This window comes from Diceros bicornis, chromosome 28 (assembly GCF_020826845.1).
Source record: "Diceros bicornis minor isolate mBicDic1 chromosome 28, mDicBic1.mat.cur, whole genome shotgun sequence".
NCBI lineage: Eukaryota > Metazoa > Chordata > Mammalia > Perissodactyla > Rhinocerotidae > Diceros > Diceros bicornis.
Window position 1 is genome coordinate 22366474 of NC_080767.1, and position 12462 is coordinate 22378935.

Sequence of the window (12462 nt, forward strand, 5' to 3'; positions counted from 1 at the left end):
GTTGACGATGAAGAGGTAGAAAGATCAAGACACGGTTCCTTTGACCCGCAGGTGTCGGTCCTGCTGGAAGGCCGAGTGACATGGGGCGGGTTAGCTCTGTTAGTGGAGTTTTCAGGCATCTGAACAACCACAGGCAGATCTGCAGATGAACCGGCTCGGTCCCCCCAGGGCCTGCCTTCCCCACCCAGGCTCCCCCGGGGAGGGGCTGCCCTTTTCTCTAACAAGGCTGCTGCTGGTCAGATCAATTTTGGGAACAGCCTCGGCAAAGCTGTACCCTGCCAGTGGGTCTGGATGTGGGGAGGCTTCTGGAACCCACCGTGGTCTCCATTGTAACCTTCTTTGCTGGTGTGTATTTAGGGTGAACAAGGGGTTCCAGGTGTGTCGGGAGATACCGGATTCCAAGGAGACAAGGTAATTGCCTCAGATTCATCCCCCGCCCTTCTCTTCTCTGGCCCTGGCTTCCTTCCCAGGGCCCATAATGGATCAGGACCACCTGCAAGATGGCTTCCTTTCAGACAATCCTGTCTTCTCCATCCTCGGTCCACCCTCTCATCATCTCTTCCTTGGACTTTACAACGGCCTCTTGACTTATTCCCAGGCCTCCAGCCTCTGGTCTCCCAGTCTGTCTTCCTCACTGCCGCAAAATGGTTCTGATGCATAGCTCTGCTCTGTGCTCACAAACCATCCATGACTCCCCACTGCTCCCAGAGTGAAGTCTTGGCTCCTCACCCCGGCGCCCAGGACCCCAGAGAGGAGGCCTGTCTGACACTTTCCTGCCCCTCGCCCTTACCGCCCTGTGCTCCCACTCCACTGAACTGCCCGCGGCCCCTCAAGCTTTGCACACGCCGCCGCCTCTCCTGGCGCAGCCTCCGCCCAGCCTCTGCTCGGCCCGACCCTGCCCCATCTTGCAAACCCTGCTCGGATGCCATTGTCTCCACCTGCTCGGGAAGCGGCCTTTCTGAGTGGCCTGAGCGGCCTGTCTGTCCCTCACCTGTGACAGCACCTTTCTCCCCTGGTTGATGAGGACTTGTGCCAGACGGCGGGTTCCGTGGGGATGCGGCCCCAGACTGCCCTGGCATGGCTTGGCTCAGCATCCTGCACAGAACAGTGAGCATTTAGGACACGTTTGAGTGAGCGAGTGAGTAACTGGCCTGACTGATGGACTGACGAACCGAGGCAGCCTGCCGAGGCCGGCTCCTCTGTGCCTGTGTCTGGCACCACGTGGCCCCGTCTGGACCTCACCCAGCCAGTCAACGAGGCCCAGATGTTGGCCAGTGCTCCCTTTCCTCTTCCCTCCCTCCTGGCTGCCCTGTCCTGACCCAGCCTCGGTGACTCTGGGTTGCCATCTTCGCAGGCCTGGCTGCTCAACTTGCTGGGCCCCAGTATCCCAAGTTCTCCAGGCACATAGGGTGCTCAGTGCCTGCTTGGAGCCCCGGAGTCCTGGGTTCCGGGGTGACCTGGTGAGGACAGGGGCTGCTGTTTCACCTTTGCATCCCTGGGGCCGAGCTGGAGCTTGCCAGTAGGAAAAGTGAAGGGGGAGCTCGTCCCTCATCCTAGGGGAGTGTTCTCCAGGGCTCAGGCTGGCAAGGATGAGCAGCTATTCCTCTGCCCACGTCTGTTCCCCACTAACCCCAGCCTGCTCTGGGTCTTTTCCAGGGGAGCCAGGGATTGCCGGGGTTCCCGGGCGCACGGGGGAAGCCAGGGCCTCTGGTGAGTACCTCGGCTCTGAGACCCCCAAACCTCACACTCTCCAACTGGTCATGGAATGTGGCCGGGGGTGCCTTCACATCCCGGACCTTATTTCCTCCTGCGGCAGCCCTGGGAGGCGAGCAGGGCAGGGCAGGAATGGAGATTGGCTCATTTTACAGATGAGGACACTGAGGCCCAGGGGACAGGCACTCACCGAGCATCATAGACAGGCCTCCGTCACTGGCAGGGCTCTGGCGAGAATCCAGGGCTCCTTATGCCTTATGAACAATACTAATGATGTTAATAATAGCAGTGTGTGTCATTTATTCGTTGAAGGTTACTGTGTATCAGATCCTTCTTGTACTGTATCTCTTCGAAGCCTGCCAACCACCCCAGGGGTTAGAGAATTATTATTGCTCCCATTGTACAGATGGAGAAACTGAGGTTCTTTCTACAAAGTGAAGGGACTTGCCCAGGATCCCGTGGCTAGGAAGTGTAGGAGGCGGGGTTTGAGAGTAGCTCCTTCTAGTTGTCGAGGCAGATTGCATTCATATACTTCTGAGTTTTCCAACCACCCACAGCCAGGGCGATAATATGAGGGGTCGGTGGAAGGTGGGCCTTCACTTACCCCCATCTCCCCTGCAATCTCTTCTGCTCTACAGGGCAAAGTTGGAGACAAAGGATCCCTTGGGTTTCCTGGGCCCCCTGGCCCCGAGGTATGTAGTGCCCTATTTCTCTGTGTCTGGCTGCAACCAGGACTGGGGATTGTCCTTGGGAAACCAAGGCCGAGAGATGGGGAGACACTTGCCTGAGATCACACAGCAAATGAGAGATGGGGCTGAGAATAGACGTTCTGAGACTGACCATTTTTCCTGTTTTGCCTCTGTGCGTCCCCCACCCCAGCTTCCCCGGGGCCTCTCAATGGCCGTGGGACAGAAACTGGCCTCAGAGACCCTTCCCAGCTTTGTAGCCACCTTTTCAGTTTCCAGAAAAAACATCAAGAAAACCCTCTGAGCTCTACTGCCTGGACCCTTCACAGGAGCTCCCCGTATCCCAACACCCTGGAAAAGTTCAGGGCTCAGAGCACCCGGGTGTGAGAAGCATGGAGCAAATGTAAAATTCTGGTGTTTGAATGGAGAATGAGAAATAGTGAAGGACGGATGTAGCAATCAGTATCATCATTCTAGCTCAGTCAGTGGACCCTGAGTGTCTGATGCGTGTGGTCATTAGCATAGGTTTGCTAAATGTCCACCAACCGGCCTCCACGTACGGCGGAGTGAGGCGGCTGGTGGAGCATTTTGCCCTCCGCTCTCTATTATGGGGCCTAGCTCTGGAGAACAGGGTAAGCAGTGCCTGGGCAAGGCCCTGCAGGGGGAATCAGCCAGCCCCACCCACCCCCAACTCCCTAGTCTGGGCCCTTGCTCATCTGCAAGGTCTCAGAGACAAAAGTCTGGCTCTGCCGGTTCTCCAGACTCTTCCAAAGATGACTCCTGGTATCGCCCGGATGGAGGAGGGAGTATTTCCTGAAAGCTACAAGTGCTGACTCTCCGCTGTGTTGACTTTGGCCGTGACACAGTCCTATCTTTAGACAACTGGCGTTGGCCTCTCTTCATGGTCCTGATCCCTTCCCCTGGTTGCTGTGGAAAAAGACTTCTCTGAGAGTCCGGGTTCCCCAGCCGCCTGGCCAGTGAGGGTGGAAAGCATGTGTGCTCTTAGTAGGCACCACCTCGTGCCCGGAGCTGTGTTGTGTCTTCGGGATGAGAACTTGTTGAATCACCACCGCAACCGTGGGAAGGAGGTATTCCCACCATTTTACAGATGAGGAGAGTGAGTCACAGAGCAGGGAAGTGGCTTCCTCAGGGTCCCTCTGCTACTTGTGGCAAATAATATCCCCTGTGGCTTCCTCCTGGGTCCCTGGACAGATCCGGGGGCTGCCTCTCCCAGGCCTGTGTTCTGTTTGGATGGGCTGATGTAGTATCCAGAAGACGGCTCTGCTCAGCTGAAGATAGTTACTAGTGAGCATGTCAGCGGCTTCTGGCTCTTTCCTTCCTTTCCCAGAGACCGAAGATGGGAGGGCCTGCTCTCCGGCCCCAGCATGAATTATCTATCCTTCATCTGCGGGCCCCATCTGTGTGAGCACCAGAATTCTGATCAGCATCCAGACCACCAAGTTCTCCCTAGAGACAGGCCCGCCCCGGGCAGACTTGTTTTCCCGGGACAGGGGACCCAGAATCGTTTTGGCTGCAGATTTTTATTGAGCACTTAAGCAGGTGCCAGGCACTGATGGAGCGCTTTGCTCCCGTGGGTCCCTTCAAGCCCCAGAACAGCCCTGTAAGGTGGATGTCATGGTCACCATTTTACAGCTGAGGAAGCTGAGACTCAGAGAGGCTAGGAACTTTCCGGTGGTCACACAGCGAGTTGGAGGCAAAATGGGATTTTGAACCTCTCGTTTTGAAGAAAAAGACATGGGTCTTTGGCTTCCTGTGTTAGCTCCAAATTCAGGACCATTCTTGCCTTTGCCAGTGAAAAGGGTGAGAGGATGTTTGAGCTGGAATTTAATGGGAGTTACCAAAAGATCAAAAGAGGGGAAAAAATGCCAACTTACGAAGGCAAGAGGGGAGGGGGCATTTGGTCTCAGGGATTCACGCAAAAAGTCTTTGCTTTCTAGCTGGCAGGAAACTGAAGGAGTAGTGGGGCTGCCCTGAAAGTGAATGGAGTTCTAGGCTGAATTAACAGAGGTATTAGCCCTAAAACAAAGAAGGGGATGTTCCCATACTGGCCTGTGCTGGTCAGTTTACACCCAGAGAAGCATGGGCGTCCTGGTGATCACCAAAATGGAAACGGACCATGGCAGGCAGCCAGGCCAAGGGGCGCTGGCTCCCTGACTAGAAGCTATTGAAGGGACAGAGAAGGGCAGGCCTCTGGGAATGGGGTAACTAGTCTCCAAATATGCAAAGACCACTGTGGAAAGAGGGACCCCCTGTGCTTTGTGGGTCCCAGAGGGGCAGCACGAGGTTGACGAGGGGGAAGGGATGGGGTTCTGCTCCATGTCAGGAGGAAGCTTCCACTGCAACATCATCCGTCGGGACTGGGCCTGGTCTGGCAGCAGTGAGCCCTCCTTGGTGGTGTGGGGCAGAGTCCCACACGCCTGGCCAGGTTGGAGAGGGATTTCAGCTCCCGATAGGAGGAGCTGAGATTACTTAGAGCAGCGCTTTTCAACCCTTTCCAAGTCACAGCAAACCCAGAACGTCATCCTGCCTGCAGGATCATTGCAGTCAAAGGATGAGACTTCTCGGGCCAGAAGATGGCTGCCCCCGGCCCAGGACCAGACCTTGTGTGTGCTTGCTCCTGTGCCGAGTACTTTCCCGCATTGTCTCACTTAATTTTCTCAGCAGCTCTCTGAGGTGTAAGGTCGGTACCAAGACCCCTGTTCTGGAACCGAGGATCGCAGGATCAGGGTGGTTAACTGACCTCCCTGGGTCACATCCCACACAGGGTAGGATGGAAACCCAGGTTGGTCCCCACGGGTGACCCCTGTTCTCTGCTTCCCCTCAGGGATTCCCCGGAGACATTGGCCCCCCTGGGGACAATGGCCCAGAAGGCATGAAGGTGAGTCCCTGCCCGGGGTAGCTCCGCTTGAAGAAGCTGACAGCTCTGCGGAAACCACAGGCCTCCAGGGCTGGCTGCCTGGCTCGGATGTAAAGGGGAGTCTTGCTAGCCTGTGATGGAGACGGTGGTGCCGCCTCTGAAATCCTTTTTGTTCCCTTCTCACCAGGGGAAGCCTGGAGCTCGAGGCCTGCCGGGACCCCGTGGGCAGCTGGGGCCTGAGGTGAGACTGTCTGGCCCTGCCCCTGCCCGTCTCTGCACAGCCCCCGGCCTGCTCTGTCCTGGGTCCTGGAGGCCTGAGCTGAGATCCAAGGCCACCTCAGGCTTGCCCTCCAGTTCATCCCTTACAACCCTGCCCCTGACCCTTCCAGGGGCCCTCTCTGCCCTGGCCTGGCTGGCGGGTCACTCCCGCCCTCCACGGCACCCCCATTGCCCTGGCGTTCTCTCTCTCAGAGCCGCATCCACCACTCCTGCTCACAGTAGCGCAGTGTATCGGGGCGTTGTCATGGGAGGGTAGGAGTTGTCAGCTCCATTTTACAGGTGAGGCCCCGAGACTCAGAAGAGACTGTGTCAGGTCCCGTGGTTAGTGGCAGGCAGGGCTAGGATTCGAACCCACGTGTGCTTGAGCCCAAAGCCCGTGACATAGACCTCATGCAATTAACTTGTGTGCTCCTGGGAGCTGCCTGGGGCATCCCCGGAGAATCCATGGTTTGCACAGCTAGTAAGTAGCAGAGTAAAGATTTGCTTATTGACTCACGCCTGAAGAAGGGGATTGACAAGGTCTCTATTGGCCCCAGATTTTGCCCATGCGTGAGGTCTCCCACCACCCCCCTTGGCACAGGCCGCCATGACACACAGCCCCGCTGAGGGTACGGGAGGCCCAAACTTGCCGCGACCACAGGCTGGCATCTGGCTGACACGGATGCCTTCTCAGGCTGGTGCTGGGTCTGGCGGGGTCCCAGCGCTGGCTTGGGGAGCTGCCACGTGGGGCTGCTTTCCTGGAAGCTGGGGGGCAGTGCTGGAGAGGGCCCCTTGGTTAGGCCTGGCATCCAGAGGGGCCAATTTGGAGGCTGCCTGCGCCTGTAGGAGGTCTGAAGAGTCTCCATGGGCCAGAAGTGGGAAGGGAGGGGAGAAGGGAAAGACGGCCCCAGCCACATGCTTCTGTCTACACTCGCATTACCACTCAAGAACACCCTCAGTATGCCTGCCACTTGCTCGCGTCTGTATTGATTCATTCATCCACTCATACATTCATTCATTCTCCGTTTATTCCCTCTCTCTTGCCCTCCTCTCTCCCTTCACTCACCGCACGTCCACTGGACCCTGTGCACACCCATCCTGAGTGATGCTTAAAAAAAAATAAGAGATCACTTGCTGTCCTCCCGGAACTCGCTAGTCTTTATACTTTAGGATGATCTTCTCCACACTGCACCATTCTATAGATGGAGAAACTGAGGCATAGTGAGGCTAACATCTGCCACTGTGTAAATGGCAGAGCTCAGAATAGAGCCCATATCTTTGAGCTGCTGTTTGGGGCTCTGTTCCCACAGTCTATGATGGCATATGACTCCTGCCTAGCACTGCCACGACCCTGGGCTGGTCACATTCAGATGACGCTGGGAACCCCATTCACACAGAAGTCCTCTAGGCCGTGACTGGTGGCGCCTCGGCCCCGGGTGGGGCCAGGTGGGGGCCCGGGTGCACCGTTTCTCTTGGTCCAGGAGGGCTGTCTTCTGTCCTCCCTTTTCCTCCTTATAGGTCAAACTCGCCGAGACTCCCGCTGGATTAACTTTCTCCTTTTTTTCTTCTCTCGTGTCTCCCGACTCTAGGGAGATGAGGGCCCCATGGGGCCGCCAGGGGCCCCTGGCTTGGAGGTGAGTGTTGCTGGCCTGGGGGAGGTGGAATCTGTGGGCGCTGAGCCAGCTGTGCGCAGGCGGGTAACATCTGGGTGGTGCCCCGGAGAGAAGTCATCAGTGAGGCCTTGGGCCAGCCAGACAGGGGATCAGGACAGACCCCAGAGGAGAGAGACAAGAGGCAGGAAACTGACCGTCTGCCCTTGCCCACCTACTATGCGCTGGCGCTTTGCCTCTGTTTTCATTCATTTGATTCTCCCATGAGAAAGGCACCGCTTGTCTTAGTTTCATTCGAGGCATCGAGGCTCAAAGAGCGAGGGGTTTAGCCCGATTTCTCACAGCCAGGAAGTGGGGGTGCCCTGCCTGGAACCTAATCCTGCGTTCTCTGCACTGCTCCAAGCTGCCTTCTGGAAGGTTCTCGTCTCGTCTCTCATCCCCTCCATCCCAGTGATTGTGTATACCTGCAGTTCATGAATTTTTTGGTCTCAGGACCTCTTGACACTCTTCAAAATGATGGCGAGCAACTAAAAGGATGTGCAACTATGACATACAACTATCTACTGGGGCTTTGGGGGGAAAAAAAAGGAGGAGGATTGGCAACAGATGTTAGCTCAGAGCCGGTCTTCCTCAGCAAAAAGAGGAGGATTAGCATGGATGTTAGCTCAGGGCTGATCTTCCTCACAAAAAAAAAAAAAAAAAATGATGGCAGACCCAAAATGGTTTTCTTTGTGTGGGTTACATTCATTGATCTTAGTAATTAGAATTGAGACATTTTAAATGTATTTATTGATTCATTTAACATTAATAATAAACCCACTTCATGTTAACGAAAACAATAGTTTTATGAAAAATAGGTCTATTTTCCAAAGCAAAATCATCTGATGAAAAGAGTTTTACTATTTTTGCAAATCCTTTAAATGTCTGGCTTAATAGAAGTCAGCTGGGTTCTCCAATCTGCTTCTGTGTTCAATCTGTTGATAACACCACATGTCGTGGAGCCTCTGGAAAATTCCGCTTACATTCATGAGAAGGAGCGTGACACATAATAATATTAATGACATCTTAATATTATTATGAAAATAGTTTTAACTTCATGACTCTCCTGAAAGGGTTTCAGGAACCCCCAGGGGTTCTTGGGCCACACTTTGAGAACCACGAGCATGAACTCTCCATTCCCCCGTGCCCTTTATCTTCTGTCCAGCCCTTTCTGTTTCCCCGCTCCTTGTCATCCCCATTGAGATGAGACTGGCCGGGGAGGGGAGACTTCCCCGGGGTCACACAGCTGCAGACCCTCCCTGGTGGCGTGATGACATCAGGGCCCTGCATCCCTGTCCCCTGGGGCGTTGTGGCCCTCCCCTATGCCAGATCCTGGGACCCCAGCAAGGCGGCCCCCGCCTGGCTCCTCTCACTCACCTCTCTCTGTTGCAGGGTCAACCCGGCAGGAAGGGGTTTCCTGGGAGGCCCGGCCCGGATGGCTTGAAGGTGAGGGGACCTGGCAGTGACTGGGCTGGGGAGGAGAGGAGGGATGGGGAGCCAACATATGAGGGCCCAGGACGAACCCCGAGCTCCACGGCTAGTTGTGAAAAGGGGGGGAAACGGTCCCCGTGTATCACAAAGTATTTGTAACAGACAAGAAAAGAATGGACATAACCTAGGTGTTCAACAGGGGGGCAGTGTTATATCATGGGAGATAATGAGGCCACCAAGACGGTGGGGTGGAAGATATTACATGATGGAACAATGCCTGTGCGTGTCGTGGTGGTGGTGGTAGGAAGCAGATTATAAGATGGAACATTCCAGTATGGCCTGTTGCAGGGGCTGGTTCCACTGTGTTCTATATGCTCAGAGCAGAGGCTGCACTGTGGACAGGGGTTATCGCTGGGTGGTGGGATTGTAGGAGAGTTCCATTTTCTTCTCTGGGCCTCTATATTTCCGCTATTTATACAAAAAATATGTATTACATTTGTAACAGGTTTTTAAAAAATTTATCAAAAAGGAGCTGGCCCCAGGTAGGGGAGTGATGGTCCGCCACACCTGGGCAGCCTCACTTAATGGCTTCCCAAAGCCTCCCCTTGGGGCATGGATTTTCCTAGCCGTCCTGGGCAGGGACTGTTGGGCCAAGTTTCCAGTTGGGCAGACCCACAGAGGGTTAGGGCGGAGCCAGGGGACCCAGGTCGTCCATGTCCCCCTCTTCTAAAGGGAGATGGCTCTCGTGTCTGCTGGCCCCTCTGGTCTGCGTGAGCGTGAAGTCTGTGGGAGGACGGAAGGCTGAGGCTGGAACCAGGATTGCCAAGAGCCACATCCATTTGTGAGCCAAACTCCCGGCTAGTCCGAGCCTGTGTCCTGCCCTGTGAGGTCTCAGCCTTTCTCCCTCAGTTACCGCTTGGGTTTCTGTGGTGGGAGCAGTGACATAGCCCGGGGGGTGTATCCCATGGGTCTGCTGCCTCTCTCCACTCACGCTGTGGGGAGACCAGGGCGGCTGTGGCTGCTGAAGGAGCGGGAGCCACGCCAGCAAGGGATAAAGCTGACAGACAAGACCAAGCGTGAGAGCTGGAAATAGCCTGGGAGACGAATGAGTCTGATTTCCCTTATTTATAGCTGAGGATGCTGAGCCCAGAGCAGAGACGGGACTCACTGGTCACTTGTGAGCTGGTAGCCGAGCTCTGGTGGGTGAGGGTCTGGGACCCAGGAGTCCTGACTCCCCAGTTCCCCGCTCGTCCCGCGGTGGGGCAGCCCGATGCAGGAGGAATGGCGATTTCAATCAGTCAGAGCAAAGTTCCAACTCTAGCCCTACCTCTAGTTCGCCATGTAGCCTCCAGCAGGTCACTTCACCTCTCTGAGCTCCAGTTTCCACATCCACAAAATGCAATGGGTTAATGAAGGGTTTAGACATCAGGATGCTGAGTAATCTGCCAAGGGCCACTCAGAAGGAATGGGTGACTAGGGTCATCTCTGGGGCCAGAGGTTCCAGCCAAGTGTCCCTGCCATTTGTTTGGAGTCTCCAAGACCAGACTCTGCAGCTGAGCTTCCTGGTCCATCCCCACTGGTGGGGACTCAGGCCAGTCAGCTGAGTGTCCCCGGGAGGCCTGGACTCCCATCGCGCATGTCAAGTGACCCTCTGTGTTTCTCTGCAGGGGGAGCCGGGCGATCCTGGACGGCCGGGGCCCGTGGGCGAGCAGGTACGTCAGCACGGGTCTCTGAGCAGAGTGGCTCCCTTTATTGAGCACTTACTCTGTGCCCGGCCCTTCAGTAAGCACTCCACATACACCTCATTTCCCTCCCATCCCCGCCCCAGAGCGAGGTCCGCTCATCTGCCCCTTTCCTTTCACGGACACTGACTCTCAGGGAGGTGAAGTCACTGAATGAGAAAGCCGTGAATCATAGTCTCCGCAGCCATCCCCACGGCCTGACCCTGCGGAGGTTTCTGGGCATCTGCCCAGAGAGGTGATGTGACTTTGCTCCCAGAATGTTACAACTGGTAGAGCCCTCAACACTCGCCGCCCGTGCTTAGTTTACAGATGGGGAAGCCGACCGGAGCAGCACAGCCACTTCCAGCGGCTCTGGGTCCAGGCGTCCCTAAATTATAAAGAAAGTGAAATTCAGACCAGTGGCTCTGGCTCATTAGGACGCCGAGCCAAGGTCTGAAGAGGAGAGGAGGTTGAAAGTAGTCGTTAAACAGGAGGTTTGAGGATCAGGATCTTCGTTATCGAGGTCCAGAGCCTTCGGCCTGGAGACGAGCATCTCTGAGAGCCGCGTGGACGAACAGCCTTAGACCCTCCTCCGCATCCCGCACCTCCAGAAAGCTTAACCTCGCGGCTCAGAGGTCAGGTCGGAGGGCAGCAGTCTCCTCCACTCCTTTAAAGAAGGGACCCCACTCCCCGAACCCTGCAAGGGGCTGTCTCAGGCCAGAGGAAGGGATGATGCTGGAGACCCAGAAGAATTTGTCTCCTCGGAAAAACGCCATCAGTGGCGTGAGAGTCACGCATGATGGGCTTCCTCACCAGGCCGGCAACATCTGTTGGGGGAAAGAGAGGAATTAAGCAGGGGGAGGACTGGATTTTTGAAACCTTTCCAGTGTCATTCGAGCGCATTCTGTGGGAAGCCCGGGAGTCTGGACGGGCTGCCGTGGCCTGCATCTATTTCCTGATTGGAAAAAAGGCAATATGATCAGCAAATTTAATTTCATGCTTATGCTGATGGTGGGGCCCTGGGGAAACAGATACTCGGAATCCTAGGATGGAGGACACAAAGAGTCCTTAGCAATTGCCTGTCCCCAGGTCCTCACCCTGTTTGTGCCTTGGACCCCGTGGCAGGCTGGTGAAGTCCATGGACCCCTTCTCAGAGTAGAGTTTTTAAATGCATAAAATACAAAACAAAGGATTACAAAGGAAATCAATTATATTGAAATACAGTTATGAAAATATGTTAAAATGTGATCGACTCACAGATATGCTTCTTTATTAATGCATTAAATAGTGATATCTAGCAGCAGGTCTAATGACCTCAATTTTTTTTTTGTGTGTGTGAGAAAGATCAGCCCTGAGCTAACATCCGATGCCAATCCTACTCTTTTTTTGCTGAGGAAGATTGGCCCTGGGCTAACATTCATGCCCACCTTCCTCTACTTTGTATGGGACGCCGCCACAGCATGGCTTGACAAGCGATGCATTGGTCCGTGCCCGGGATCCGAACCTGCGAAACCTGGGCCGCCAAAGCAGAGCGCATGCACTTAACCGCTTGCGCCGTGGGGCGGTCCCCTAATGACCTCAATTTTGAAGTGGGGACAAGCCTTAATGATACATTTTGAAATCTCTGCAAATGACTATAATGTGACATGTAAATATCTGTGACAGTTACAGGTCCTGTGGGTTTGTTACCTACACTCATAGTTGGAAGTGCTAAATTTCCGTTAGAAGTTAGTAAAAAGGAAAGTTGTAATTTTTCCCATTCAAGTTCCTGGACCCTCTGAATTGCATCCATGCAGCCTTAGAGGGACCCCAGGTTCAGAACCCCTAGATCCTAGTTCACGTTGGCAATCTAAGATTCATGGAGGAGAATGGGCTTGACGAAGATGATCAAGAGGTAGTGGCAGAGCTGTGGAGCCAGGAGGAGTGGGGACCCTGCCCAGGGCAGCCCCAGGCCCACTTGCTCAGCAGAACCCCCACTAGCTGCCCAGCTGGCTTAGTAGGAAAGATAGACCTGTCTGAGCTGCGAGGCAGAGCTGGAGCCCTGTGTCTGCCCCCGGGCATGCTGGGGTGCCACACCAGCTGTTCCCTTGGCCCCCTCCCGATGTGGGAAGGAGCAGGCATTTCCT

At 55.1% G+C, this 12462-nt stretch overlaps 1 protein-coding gene across 1 annotated transcript in view; it reads left to right on the forward strand.

The window, feature by feature from the left end:
- Nucleotides 1–12462, forward strand: part of COL27A1 (collagen type XXVII alpha 1 chain) — a 147901-nt gene that overhangs the window by 74756 nt on the left and 60683 nt on the right. The window contains 8 exon segments of the mRNA XM_058523857.1: nucleotides 358–411; nucleotides 1657–1710; nucleotides 2352–2405; nucleotides 5245–5298; nucleotides 5465–5518; nucleotides 7125–7169; nucleotides 8577–8630; nucleotides 10283–10327. Coding sequence (XP_058379840.1) covers nucleotides 358–411; nucleotides 1657–1710; nucleotides 2352–2405; nucleotides 5245–5298; nucleotides 5465–5518; nucleotides 7125–7169; nucleotides 8577–8630; nucleotides 10283–10327 — 414 coding nt within the window.